This window comes from Lolium perenne, chromosome 3 (genome assembly GCF_019359855.2).
Source record: "Lolium perenne isolate Kyuss_39 chromosome 3, Kyuss_2.0, whole genome shotgun sequence".
NCBI lineage: Eukaryota > Viridiplantae > Streptophyta > Magnoliopsida > Poales > Poaceae > Lolium > Lolium perenne.
The window spans coordinates 110,342,665-110,355,756 of NC_067246.2; the positions used below are offsets into that span (position 1 = coordinate 110,342,665).

General features: G+C 43.9%; 1 protein-coding gene and 2 long non-coding RNA genes across 17 annotated transcripts; all 3 read left to right on the forward strand.

Moving 5' to 3' along the window:
- The first annotated feature begins 1,142 nt into the window (after positions 1–1,142).
- Positions 1,143–4,980, forward strand: LOC127342151 (uncharacterized). Of its 15 annotated transcripts, none has more exons than XR_011755211.1 (7): positions 1,148–1,884; positions 2,094–2,418; positions 2,576–2,667; positions 2,742–2,796; positions 3,616–3,760; positions 3,906–4,138; positions 4,245–4,980. It is a non-coding gene; the product is annotated as an uncharacterized lncRNA (long non-coding RNA). The 15 variants fall into 15 exon arrangements; XR_011755213.1 differs by having other exon boundaries at positions 2,094–2,398; XR_007876278.2 differs by having other exon boundaries at positions 1,144–1,428; positions 1,614–1,884; positions 2,094–2,796.
- Positions 4,981–8,601: 3,621 nt separating this feature from the next.
- LOC139837562 (uncharacterized) lies at positions 8,602–9,394 on the forward strand. Its single transcript, XR_011754076.1, has 2 exons — positions 8,602–8,774; positions 9,107–9,394. It is a non-coding gene; the product is annotated as an uncharacterized lncRNA (long non-coding RNA).
- A 1,319-nt stretch (positions 9,395–10,713) lies between these two features.
- On the forward strand, positions 10,714–12,323 carry LOC127342152 (DNA topoisomerase 6 subunit A3-like). The gene is made up of 2 exons (XM_051368096.2): positions 10,714–10,819; positions 10,919–12,323. The coding sequence occupies exon 2, from the start codon at positions 10,921–10,923 to the stop codon at positions 12,142–12,144; it is 1,224 nt and encodes a 407-aa protein (XP_051224056.1). The 5' UTR covers positions 10,714–10,819; positions 10,919–10,920; the 3' UTR covers positions 12,145–12,323.
- The last annotated feature ends 769 nt before the right edge of the window (positions 12,324–13,092 follow it).

Here is a 13,092-nt window from a genome sequence, read left to right on the forward strand (position 1 = left end):
TTCCCCATCAGGCTGTCAGATATCCATAACAATCATTTAGTGATGACACATTGGATATAATATTTTTTTGCTGTAGTGCTATTTTCCTACTACTCCCTCTGTCCCCAAAGACGGGGGAAATATTACTTATATATTGTACTCAGTTAACCCTTACTGTTACCGTCCATGTTAGTATTACCATATTTGTTTTTGTTGGTTGACATTTCATAACCTTGGATTTCCATAATGTTCATACTATATTTTTCTTATATGTCTTTGTTCCTAATGCGAGGAAGCAATAGAAAATTAATTATCACTTAGTCATGACAAACTCGACAAATTCTGTATAGTGCTATGAATTATGCACAAGCAAGCTTTCACTGCCAAAATTTAGTTGATTCAATGTTCCAAGCACCAATTGCCACAACACATATGCTCGGATTCCTTTTTGATCTATCATTCCCGCAGCAACGCGCAGGGTGTCAACTAGTTACCCTAGAAATTGAGGACGAAAAGCAGTGCAACGGGCCAAAATCATAACTACAATGAACATGGAAAACAGTGATTCGAGGGACGGAGCAGGAACCTAGGCGGAGAACAAAATCCACCCAAAAAACAATCCCTCGCCGGACAAAACAAAATCCCATCAGAAATAATCCACGGTGGAACAATCCCTCGCCGGACAAACAAACCGGCCGACGAGACCCAGATAACGGAGATTTGTGAACCAAGAGACGGATCAGGAACCTAGGCGGAGAACAAAATCCACCCAAAAAACAAACCCTCGCCGGAACAATCCCTCGCCAGACAAACAAAATCCCATCAGAATAATCCACGGTGGAAACAATCCCTCGCCGGACAAACAAACCGGCCGGCGAGACCCAGATCTCCCCACTAGATCCAGTTCGAATACTAACCTTACAGCGCCGAAATCGACTGGCCCTTGCTAGTGAACTGGGAGCAGGAGAAATCTAGGTCGCGCACTAGCCACAGGGAATCGGACCCTCGCCTCCACCGTCGCCGTCGCCCTCTCCGTCGGGGCTGAATGGGAGGAGAACAGGGGAGAGAGGAGAACGGGCGGAAGGAGGGGAACACGAAATCGATACGAAATCTAACGTTGTATATGATGCCCCCCATAGGGGGTCTCACAGCGTTTTGGATTTTCGGCCGTCCGATCGAGCTGACGTGGCGCGATCTCGGCCGGCCGTTCCGTCCAGGGCGCGAGGCCTCGCACGAACCCACGTTTTATCCATGGGTCGTGTAAAAGCCCGCCTGGCCCGGTCGTGCCGCCAATCATGTGTCGCGCCTCTCCTCCCCAATCCCATCTCTGCCCGTCGCCCTCCCTGGCCCAATCCTCCCTCGCCTCGACGTCGCCGCCGTCGGGCTGCCCGGCGGAAGTAGCGCCGCCTCGTCGTCGCCATCGCCGGCGGCTGCCGGTGGAGGCAGCAGGTCACCGCCTCGTCGCCGCTCTACCGCTGGATGGCTCCGACCCGCGGCCGCGCCTCCGATCCCCTCTCGCCTCGTCGTCGCCGCCGCCGGGCTGCCCGGCGGAAGTAGCGCCGCCTCGTCGTCGGCATCGCCGGCAGCGCCGCCTCGTCATCGCCATCGCCGGCGGCTGCCGGTGGAGGCAGCAGGTCGCCGCCTCCTCGCCGCTCCAAGCGGAAGCAGCGCTGCCTCATCCTCCAATCCTTGGTCTGTCCTCCTCTTCTCAATCCTCACTCTCTTCCCAAGCGCGGCGTGCTGCCTCCACGAGCGCGAGGGTCCTGGTGGGTTGCCCCTGGCACTGCATAGAAGCTCCAATGGGGTCCTCGCTCCTTGTTTTCTCGCGGACGACCTCTACACCAGTACGTCACCATGCCACCACGAGCCCCATCGCTCCCTCCTCTCCAAGGAACAGCTGCATATGTACGAGCTCATTGCTTAGTTTGCCCATTAGAAGATTTGTAGCTTTCAGGTTCCTAGGTCTCTCCCAGATTTGTTTAGCTTACATACACTAGAGGTATTTGATAGTTTTCCCATTAGCAGATTTGTAGCCTAAATGACCTCAAGCTTGAGTTTGATTCCATTATGTCCGGTCTTCTATCTCTTATATATCCATCCAACCTATTTTTCAGATTGGGATTGCCAAATAGAAGAGGTCACCTGGGAGTGGATTCAGGAGATGAAAGATTCCATGATGACTCTGTTGGAACATACCAATTGCATGGACAAGTATTGCAGCTGGTTAATTTGTTGCTTGCTAATTTTTATTCCATTATCCATGAAAGTGTTCTGATATATATATAATATAATTAAGGTGTTCCATCCACGGACACTCAACAAGCAATAAGATTGGATGATACTTAGTTTAACCAAAGATTTCCAAGTCCTAAGGTGCTGGTTCCAGTTGTTGAAAGAGCCCAGCAGCTTCGTGGCGGCAGTGCGTCTTCTGCTCTTTCCGTATGATATATAGCTCTCATGTGGTTTTGTATTCTGTGTTTCTTACCTTTGCAATGGTTATCTTTGACAGAGACTGTAAATTTCCTAATGATTTTCCTCTTATTGTAGATTTCCTCTATAGTGTCCGTGTCTCATGTTGTTTTCCTGATGCTTGTAGGCCTTTGTCGATATGTAGAATGAAGCATAGATTATTTTGCACTTCATTTCTGAAGTTTATAAAAAAAGAGGAGATTCCTACCTCTTAATAAAGTATACAGATCTAATTTCTGATTAAGGATACAGTTTCCTCCATTGAAACAACAGATTAACAGTAACTCTTGTAGGTTGTGTCCAATGTCCTCCCTGTGTTGGCGATGACCCAGGCAATTAGCATTCCAGGTATTCGTGCAGTGTACTACTTTTGCTTGTTGCTGCTTGGAGCTATGGAAATATTCCCTTTCTATTTGTCATATATCCCGCAGGTTAGAAATAAGTAAGTAAGATACAAACTCCGGCATGATATTGAAATAATTAAGTTTGAAATGGATGTGGCATATTTTTAAATATGTGCCAGGGGAGGACCAAGACTTTAATAGCATGTGTTATCTGCCTGATTTGACAGTTTACATACTTCAGCAGGAGATACAAAATGATTAGAGCTTAAACTGTGAGGCTAATAAAGAGCACTTGTGTACAAACATGGATATTTCCATACCTGATTAAACACATCCGGGAGAATAAGATTTAGTTCAGTACAACGTTTTGAGTGATAAATATTTAGACTTGGTAGAAGTGATTCATGCTATAATAATGCTAATCTCTGGGTTAAAACCTCCTTGATTAGGTGTCATATTTTAGTGTAGTTAATATCTTGGGGCTACCACCTGCATATGATGCAGATACTTTGTTTATTAGAACAGAAAATCAATCTTGCGAGTTATCCCATCAGGCATTTCACCTCCTTGATTCAGAACAGAAAACCAACTGATGTTTGTTGGAATGTTGTACCTGTTTTCTTATAGCCATCGAACTCAATATTTATGTTTTGATACAAACGTATATAATTTTATACCTGATACATGTTTAGGGAGGACATGCAACTGACGCTCAAGAAAAATAAAGTATTTTCATGTATTTTTTTGGCAAGACCTTCATTTATACTTATGTACTGTTATAAATGACATCTGAGATAAAGAATGAACATTTGAGTATTACCAGGTGATAAAGAAGCATTTCCATAGTGGAATGTCTCGCTGCGGAGGAGCGGGGTCACTCTGAGCGTAATCATAAGATTATCCTCGGAAATGAAGGATCAATTGCAGTTTCTATTATGCTAGAGTCAAAGTTCTCGAATTTACTGTAGGTAGTATTTTCCAATTTGTTGGCCTTCGTACTGCAGTTTGATTTTGTTTCTTCTTCCCAAACGTTCAGATATTAGTATGTTTACACAATCGAACTCAAAATATTTTCGATTGTGTACTGATGGCAGTACATCATTGGAATTGCAGAGTATGACTCAGACAACAAACCATTCCAAGAGACAGTTAAACCTATGGTAGATGGTGGAACAGAAGGTTTCGAAGGTTATGCTAGAGTCATTATGCCAAGGATAACACCTTGTTTTGAGCGCAACATATGGATTTTCTCTCCCTATATAAAGTTTCCATTATGTACCTTCGCCAAGACTTAGAGTACTGCTGCTCATTGCATTGAGTATGCTCGTTTCATCAAATGGGACAAGGTATAGTTCTTATCTCTGTAATTTTCTCTTTAATTTATTTACTTTTGTAATTATTAAGTTCACTCATGCAAGTTCACTGGAAAACCTTTTGATGCTGATGATGCAGAACATATGCAGTGGATTTATTCAGAGGTTTGTTCTACTGTTATGACATGTAATTTAGGTAGTGCTATTCTTTCCCAGTCTAATTTTCCATTTACACATGTACATGCTTAAAGAGAACATAACTTTTTGGTGTTTCTGGAGTTACATATTCTTTGACTCAAGTTGTTTTCTTCTTCGTTTATTCTCCAGACCTTAGATGTAATTTTATTTCTTCCTTGTCTATCCAAGAGTTTAATACATTTTCTAAATTCACTAATAATGTATTCCATCATTAAAAATTATAACATTCTTGCTAGAATCATAGCATGTGGTATTTTATTACCTTTATTACACATGAAACCAATCCAACCTTATTATGTTAACCTCATATTCAAATGTCCCAGCAATATGGTGTTCGGCAGGTGAAAATTCCGCTGCCAGTGGCGGACGTTTCGGACGTTTCGTGAGTGTGGATGGCATTGCAGCTCAAATACGAAACCTGACATATAGAATTGTAGCCCTGTCAAGATTATCACGTTTCTCTAGCAGTCTGATGTACTCCAATACTAGGCTTTTATTTCTGCTGCTTTTTCATTGGAACCTTTGAAGCTTGTTTTTGGCTGCACCAGAAGTGTGTCAAATTCGTTGCATCAGGCCCCATTCTTAGTTTGTTACTCAAATAGTTGGTGCCACCAAATAGTAAGAACGAATGTTATATTTAACAAGTTATTTATGAATATTTTTATTCTTACATATTAGCCAAATCTATTACCATCTAAATGCAAAATATATGTATGCCAAAAATCCTGAGATTTTCCAAGTGGACCATGCATAAATGTGATTTAGTCAGAAAGGCATAGCACAACATTTTTTCAGAAAATGCCACACGATTAGCATTTCTTGAATTGCTCTAGAGATTTGGTTTGGTTAGTTATTCTCTATTCTCTATTCTTGTGGCAGACATATATTTTGCATTTAGATGGTATGACTTGGCCAGTGATCTCGGGTCATATTACAGTTTTTGCATTGTTGATAAACTCTTGTTCGGGAAATCTTTTGTTCGAGCCATTTATTGCTTGAATATGTTATATATACATGACTGGAGGATGGACACTAAGTAATTCATATTCTCTGCTAAACTTGGTTGGTCATACTTATGAATTGGCTTCTGCTAAAAGTAGTGCACGTGGTCATGCCATCCTTATCTTTATACATGCCAAGAAGTGGGCCTAAGCTCCAGGTGAGATCACCGGTAGATTCAGATATGACACCCTTTCCTTCAACTCTTTTTGAAACATCCATTGAAAAATGAGGACTGATGGAGACATATTTAAATAAGTACTTCATCACTCGTGTTTTATTGCGCTACTCAACATTAATGTGTCCCAGATGTTTTTTAGCAAGTCCCTGTTGTATGGAACTACCTGCCGATTATCAAGTCACTTTCCATTCTTATATACAAAGCACCCATTGTCACTGCATCTATAAATAGCAGAACCATTCCACTCTTATATGTATCATACTCAGTTTCTTCTGTATTGTATAACCTATTGTTGCTAATTTAGGTACAACAAACGTTTTCTATTTTTTTTGATCTTCAATTTATATCACTCAGCTAATGGACCTAAGATCATATAGGTAATCTACTCCTGTAACTATTCTTCATGTGCTCGATTTGCTTATTTGTTGTTTATCATCAACTTTCATAAACCTTTAGGATTTGCTTTTGTTTACCAGCAGCTTCAAGGTTGTCCAGACTGTTTGAAGTGCTCTGTTTTGAGAGGCCGGAAATGCTCTTTAATTCTTCTTATTAAATTTGAGTTTGCATTTTGCAAAAAAAAAAAAAAGACAGGTAATGAGTGCTAGGGATAATGACCGGTTCTTCATTACAATTCATCTTTTGTTATTAGGCTCGATTGTTTGTCACGAAATGATAGATGTAATAGGCATGGTACTTCACTACCATTAAATTATAGCTTACGTACCCTCTACATGTCATTGATTTTTCGTTCATGATATCTGCCTTGGGCTCTACTCTAAGATCGCATCTGCAATGTTGAGCCACGACTGGAGGTGCAGTGGTGGGGTTCGCCGTGGTCGGTCAGTCCTTGGCAAGATGTCAACACTGGCGATTCTAGACGCCGAGGCCGCCAAGTGAAGTTGGCCGACTCACTTTTCGCCAATTGACATGGCAGCTCCCGCCATTGGCAGCGGCGCGGTCTTCCCACAAGAAAGCTCCCTCTATTTTCTCCATCAGCTTCAGGATTTTTTTGGGCGGTGCCAACACCAGAAATTGGTGGATTGGGATCACACCAAATACAGACTTCACCAGAGCCAACCTCCCTGGTTTTTGCATCAATCTTGATTTCCAGGAGGGTAGTTTGCCTGCCATTTTGACAGCAAGGGGCAGTAGTTGGGCAGCAGTTATATGAAACAAAAATGAATTCTATGTCCAGTACGACTATCTAGAATAAAATAACTGCTATGAATCCTCAGTTCATAAAAATATTCAAATTTAATTTTACTTGATCATATTGACAGTTAGAAGCTTTGAACCATGTTTTTTTGTGTATAGTATGCAGTTTATACCATCAGAGTAGCTGCTAAAACAGAAGTGGATGTAAGATACTTTGCATTGCATATGGTTTTAGATCATTGCCTCACATGGAGCTGAACCATCTGTCCGCAATGTCATCGCCAAGGTCAGAGACGAAGCTGCCCTTTGGTTCAGAGCTGGCGCGTCGAGCCTGCGTGTCCTCCTGCCGCCCACCTGGGATGTCCACTGAGTTGTAATCTCTGTTTATCTTTTCAGAACCATGGCCTCTTAGGAGGATTGTAACAACTAACTCTTCCCTTGTTTTTAATGAAATGAAATGCAAAAGTTTTTTGGGTTTTCTCAAAAAAGATCATTGCCTCACCGCCGTTGCCTTTTGGTCAATTTCTATCTTCCGTAGGTTGGATTGAGGTAGAGCATGGTCACCGACTACCGGAGGTGTTGCAAAATGGGTCTGCTGGCTGATACGGAGAAGAAGGCAAGGTGATGCCATTGCCACAAACTGATTTCTTTCCTGGTTTCCCAAGAAATTCTGTTAAGCTTTTCTAAAACAGTGCAATTGGTTTCCTTATATTTTGATGTATGTCGGTCAATTTTTCCTAAATATATTTAATAAATGCAGCATAGTGGTGTTGATGGCAATCTTCCTTGATTCACTACTGTGTTTAAACATTTATAATCCGTTGATCTTGGTTCTTATCTTCTCCATTGAGCCATATTTGTCGCAATAGTGGATCTAAGTACTTTTTTTACTTAGATATGTGCTCTCACCGCATTGGTTAAATAGGGTTATCAGGTTGACCTAGAAGAACACATCATTTCGTATATTGCTTTGCGGTAAACAAACTAGAATTATATGATTACCTCACAAAAAGTTTTTCCGCACACATAAATGTATGTGTTGATCCGATGAAATTAAATATTTATCTGACCTTTATCTGACCATGGAATATTTTTATTTTAAGTGTGCGATGTAAGAGCTTTTTGATGATCTTCTATCTAGGTTAGCCGAACATGATTCACTTGAAGTAATTTTTCCCCTCTCTTGAGTGTTTTGTCTTCTCATGTCTACTGAACCACTTGCATTTTTGATTTTTTTTCGATAAAGGATGTTTTATTACTTTGATAAGCAATTACATCCAGCCTCTGCATAACCAGGATGCACACAGCTGTTTCAACAGTCCAGAACGAGCATTAAAAGAAAAAATGTGAAATACATATCGAGACGATAAACTATATAACGCCTAAGGCAAGTGTGGAGCTTCAATCCGTAGACTATGCTGCCACCCATGTCGGGAAAAAGTATCCCTCGCCGTAGCCTCCAACCGTGTACAGACCTCCGTAAATAGGTCTTGGTTCTCCGCCCGCTGAAGAGGTAACCATGAACAGAGAATACCTGTACATCTGTAGATGACCTGCAACAAAGAATAGTTTTTATCGTTAAAAATCTTGTCATTTCTACATAGCCATAGCGCCCAGATAACTGCAAGCGCCCCCACCCTAAGAAGCAACTTAAACCTTGCATCAACACCATGAAGCCAATTGCCAAAGACATTTGCCACACTAGTCGGGGGATACAGGGTAGACGCTACTTGGATGATTGACCATATAGATTTCGCAAAACTACACTGGAAGAAAAGGCGTTTGATGGTTTCGTCGTGACGACAGAAAACACACCGTGTATTTCCGTGCCAATTCCGCTTAACAAGACTTGCATTTTTGATATTATTTGAAGAAGCTTTACATATTTATCCACCTAAGGTTGGACATGCTACCACAAACTTTGATAGTTATTATTATTAATTATATTTAGCAAGTGTTATTTAGATACCTATAGCTGAATCTCTTCTCTTTTTTTCTAGGTTTTGGTGCATGGATCAGTAGAAGCTACCTAACAAGTACATTTTAAATACATTGGGAAAATACCTCAGACTTGCTTATTTATGATCCTCGTGTATAAGGAAAAATGATATAGCATCAGATTTATGTGCTTACTAGGTTTGTTTGTTCATTCTGGAGCTTTTTTAATTCTCAGAAAAAACATTGTGTTAATTCTTACCTGATGGATTTGATAAGATAAGAGATAACATTTAATAGCTATCGACTTATCATTGCCAGTCACTTTTACCACTTCGCTGTCATGATTCAATGTGCACTCAAAAAAGCCTTGGCTGAAATAATGAAATGGAAGATATACACTCTGTTCTGCTCAATCTTTCACAACGGATCCTTTTTTTTAAATGCTATACTTCTGAAATATTTGCTTCCTATTTATAGGTATTTGGTTCAAGTGGGCAAGATTAACTTTTTGTTTTCATCATCTACTGCAGGGAAAGAGCAGCTTATGCACAAAAGGTGTATATCTTATGCCTTTTACTATATTGTGGTTGCACATTGTCACTCAACTTTTTAGTCTTTTGGATCTATTTGTATATTTATATGTTGTTTTTCGGCCACAACACCCGAACAACAGAATGGTTTTGCCCATATACCTGTCCATTTGATTGAACACCTATTTTGGTACATTTGGTCCGCGGCATTGCTTTGTGAAACTTAAGAAATGTAATATCATATAAGCAGATTTTTGTTGTCGTTATACAAAATATACATTGACATGACCTCCACGGGGTCGTGCGCCAAGGCGCACATCTAAATCTAGTAATTAGAAAACGCGGGCCGAAAAGGGAAAGTCGATCGGTTACCAGAAATAGAAAGAGGCGTGACAGGGGGCGTGACGCGGCGAAAAGCGCTGCCGCGCGAGCGCTCCGCGCCGACAAGATTCGATCGCTCGAGCGAGCGATTGCCACGGAGGGGATTCCGTCTTCGACACCGCAACATCCACATTTATTTTTGCATGGCCGGCCGGGGGCTAACTACTTAGCATGAGCTCTAACCAAAAGCTGGTTAGCTCTACTTTTATTTTAACTTAAGCTGGTTAGCTCTACTTGTCGAAGCAGAAATTCCTTTCTACCTTTTTTTTTGAGAAGATTTCCTTTCTACCTAATTCCTTTCTACCTAATTCGCTCAGCGGGATGAAGGCATGAAGCAGCACAGCTGGGCCGGCCCACAACCACCCGTCCTTCTGCGAAATCGCGCCAGGGAGTCGTTTCCTCCATCCCTCGTCTAGGGCTACTGGCCGCCAACGCATAGAAGGGGACTCAGTCCGCTGCGGCGGCGGAGGAAGGGTGGGGGAACCCCGGGTCCGTGCGTTCGGCTGTAAATAGGGTAGGGTTCGTTACCGGCGGCGGCGTTTGCGGGGGGGCGGCGTCGGCATGCAGTCCGGTGTTTTGGTCTTCTCGGATCCGGCCCTCTCCCGTCGCCGTTCGTTGCGGTGGCGGCGGATCTGTGGAAGTTCTCCTGCGCGGCTGGCATGGCGACGATGCGGGCCGTGCGTGGTGGAGATGCCGTCCTCGAGCTCTTCGGTCGTCGCGGCGTCGTCTCCTCCAACGATGGCGCGGAGCTACTGAGGTAGGTGTGTGGAGGTTAGGAGGATCTGGCGGCTGGGCTGGTTCAGGGAAGAAGGTGGACGGGTGTGGCGGCGTGGCGGTTGCCACGGATCTGGAGCTGAAGATGGTTGGGAGCGAGTCTCCCGCCGATGTGATTTCCATGCCAAGATCCAGCTTCATGGAGCTGGTGACGACTGCGGTTCTTCATAGCCTGTGGGCTAGCGGCCTCTTCTATTCCAGGGATGGTGCCTCTCCGTGCGGTGTTCTCCCTCCGGCGACGGTGGGCGGATGTGTCCGGGGCGGCGGCGGCGGATGCGGTGAAGACGGCGGCCTGGACGTCTCTGGTTTCTTCTTTGTAGCTAGGTGGTGCCACCTGGTTGGCCTGTATCCTCTCTCTTTTACTCGTATTTGTACTGCTCTGGTTTGTATTTCCTTACCGTATAAATACAAGTAACGTATGCCTTCGGGCGTACGTGGTCAAAAAAAAAAAAAAAGAAGGGGAAGGGGAAAGAAAGTCCAGAAACCACCCCCAAGAACCCTCCGTTCACGGCGGACGAGGGTTCGGCAGTAGTCTTGAGGATTCGTCTACGCTTCTTGGTACGTGAATCCGAACTTGCCTTTACTTCGTGGTTCCAAATTCCTACATTGGAGCACTGACCAATTGGATCGGGTCGGGTTCGATTTCTTTTCTTGCAGCAATGGCCGCCGCAGTGGCGGAGACGGCTGTAGAGGCCGCCGCAGAGGGGAGCGACCTGCGCTCCTTCCTAACCAAGCGCGGCGTTGACACTGCCGAGGTGGATGACCAGGCTCTCAAGGAGCTGGAGGAGAAGTACATCATCGTCAGAGACCTCGACGCCGACACGGTGCTCTCCAAGATCCAGAACCTGCTGGGGCTGAGGCACAAGGAAGACAGCATCGTCGCCTACGAAGGCCTGACCTACCAGCTTCCGTCTCGTGGCATGGAGCATCAGGAGTACGAGCCCCTGCTCCGGCAGCTCTGCCTGCGCCGCGGCAAGGTCGATTGTTGTGCGGTCAGCGACCCCAAGACCTCGCGCTGGGCCAAGGCCATCACGGCCGTGCTCTCCGCGGTCCAGAAACAACTCCTCTGTGGCAAGCGCACCAGCAGCCACTTCCTGTGCTACGGAGAGAAGCTCTTCGGCAAGGGGCACAAGACCGTGGATGATGCCCTGCTTGACATATGCTGCCTGCTCGAGTGCACCAGGACATCTCTCAATTTGTATCACGTGTCTCAGGGCATGGTCATTGGGCCAGTAATATTCACAAGGGAAGATGGTGTAGTGATCCCTTGCAGCTCCTTGGGTCCGGATGGAGCCTATATACAGCCGAAATTCTCTAAGATTACTGCCGCACCAGGTGCAGAGGTCAACTTCATCCTAGTAGTCCAGGGGGCTTCTGTTTTCGACACTTTTGCCAGGGGACGAGGCGACCAATTCCTCCGTGAATTCAGCTGCGTGCTCGTCACAGGCGGCGATGGGCAGCCGGATATCACCACACGGGCTTTCTTGCGCAAACTTAAGGATCAACTGTCTGTCCCTGTGTACGCGCTCGTCAATCCGGATCCGGAGGGCCTCTCCATCTTCTGTACATACAAGTATGGATCGCCCGAGGGGCCATTTGACAACGCGGGTCTTACCGTTCCTGACATCGAGTGGATCGGAGTGCATTTAGGTGATGCTCTTGATCTTGACATTAAAGAGGGGCTGCCGCTGACCAAACAAGACGTGTCCATTCTGGAAGGATTATGCGCCAACAAGTATGTAATGGGTGATGACCTATTCAGGACCAACATACATTTCATGTTGTACAGGGGGTTGAAAAGCAAGATCGAAGCTTTGTTCTATCGTCAGTACCCTCCTTCCGACTACATCCGCAAAGAAATTAACAATCACGAGGACACCTAAGTAGTAGCTCCTTGTGTTAACTTTGGTGGATACACATCTGTGTAGTTTGCCATGTTGACTCTGGTAGGATAGACATTTTAGTGCATTAACCAGATTGTTCCTGGCTTAGCTCTTCTGTCATGAGGAAGCCTATATTTTGGTTCACCTGAAATCAGATTGCAAGATGAGCATTTTTGGCATGTTTGTGGTGAAAATTTCAGAGGTGGGGTGTTCTCTTCAGGTTGCAAAAGCCTTGATTTGAGATATCATTCCTGGCACCACTAGAGTTACAAATGTCAGGTATTCTTGAAAAACCATTTCAGTTAAATCCTATCTTCCAATGATCCTGCCATCTTTTGGTAGTCACTGAAATTGACTCCTTCACTAATAATATGATTTTGTTCCGTTGATATTGATCCACCCAGACCATATTACGTACCTTTGATATCGCAATATTGTGGTGGTGTTGATCATTTATAGACAATATTGCTTTTTTCTGAAGCTATTATTTGTTGAGAATAATGAACTGGGCTCCATGTTTCTTCAGACTGTAGCTGCACCTACAAGTAGCATGCAATCTTACTTATTTCCACTATTCAAGACATGATCTAGGGACATTTAACAGTTGACCACTGAAATAGTTGGCACATCTTACTTAACAATGTGTTAAGATTAATGACCTTCTCAACCTGTTATCTTGTGATAGCCTGATAGGTTTGAAATATCACTAATGTGGCTTGAAATATTAGTATCATACGCTTAATATGCTAACACCGCCTTGAGAAGATTGAAGATCACATCGCTTTCACATTGGTGGTAGAATGGGTGCCTCTTCTGGGTAATGTTTACACACCTACTGTTTCATCTGAAACAAGAGGAATCACATTCAAATGACATCAGACTTAATGTAGTGTATCGCATTGGAAACAACAAAGTTGATGTTGTTTTCAGGAAGAACTGTAGTAATGG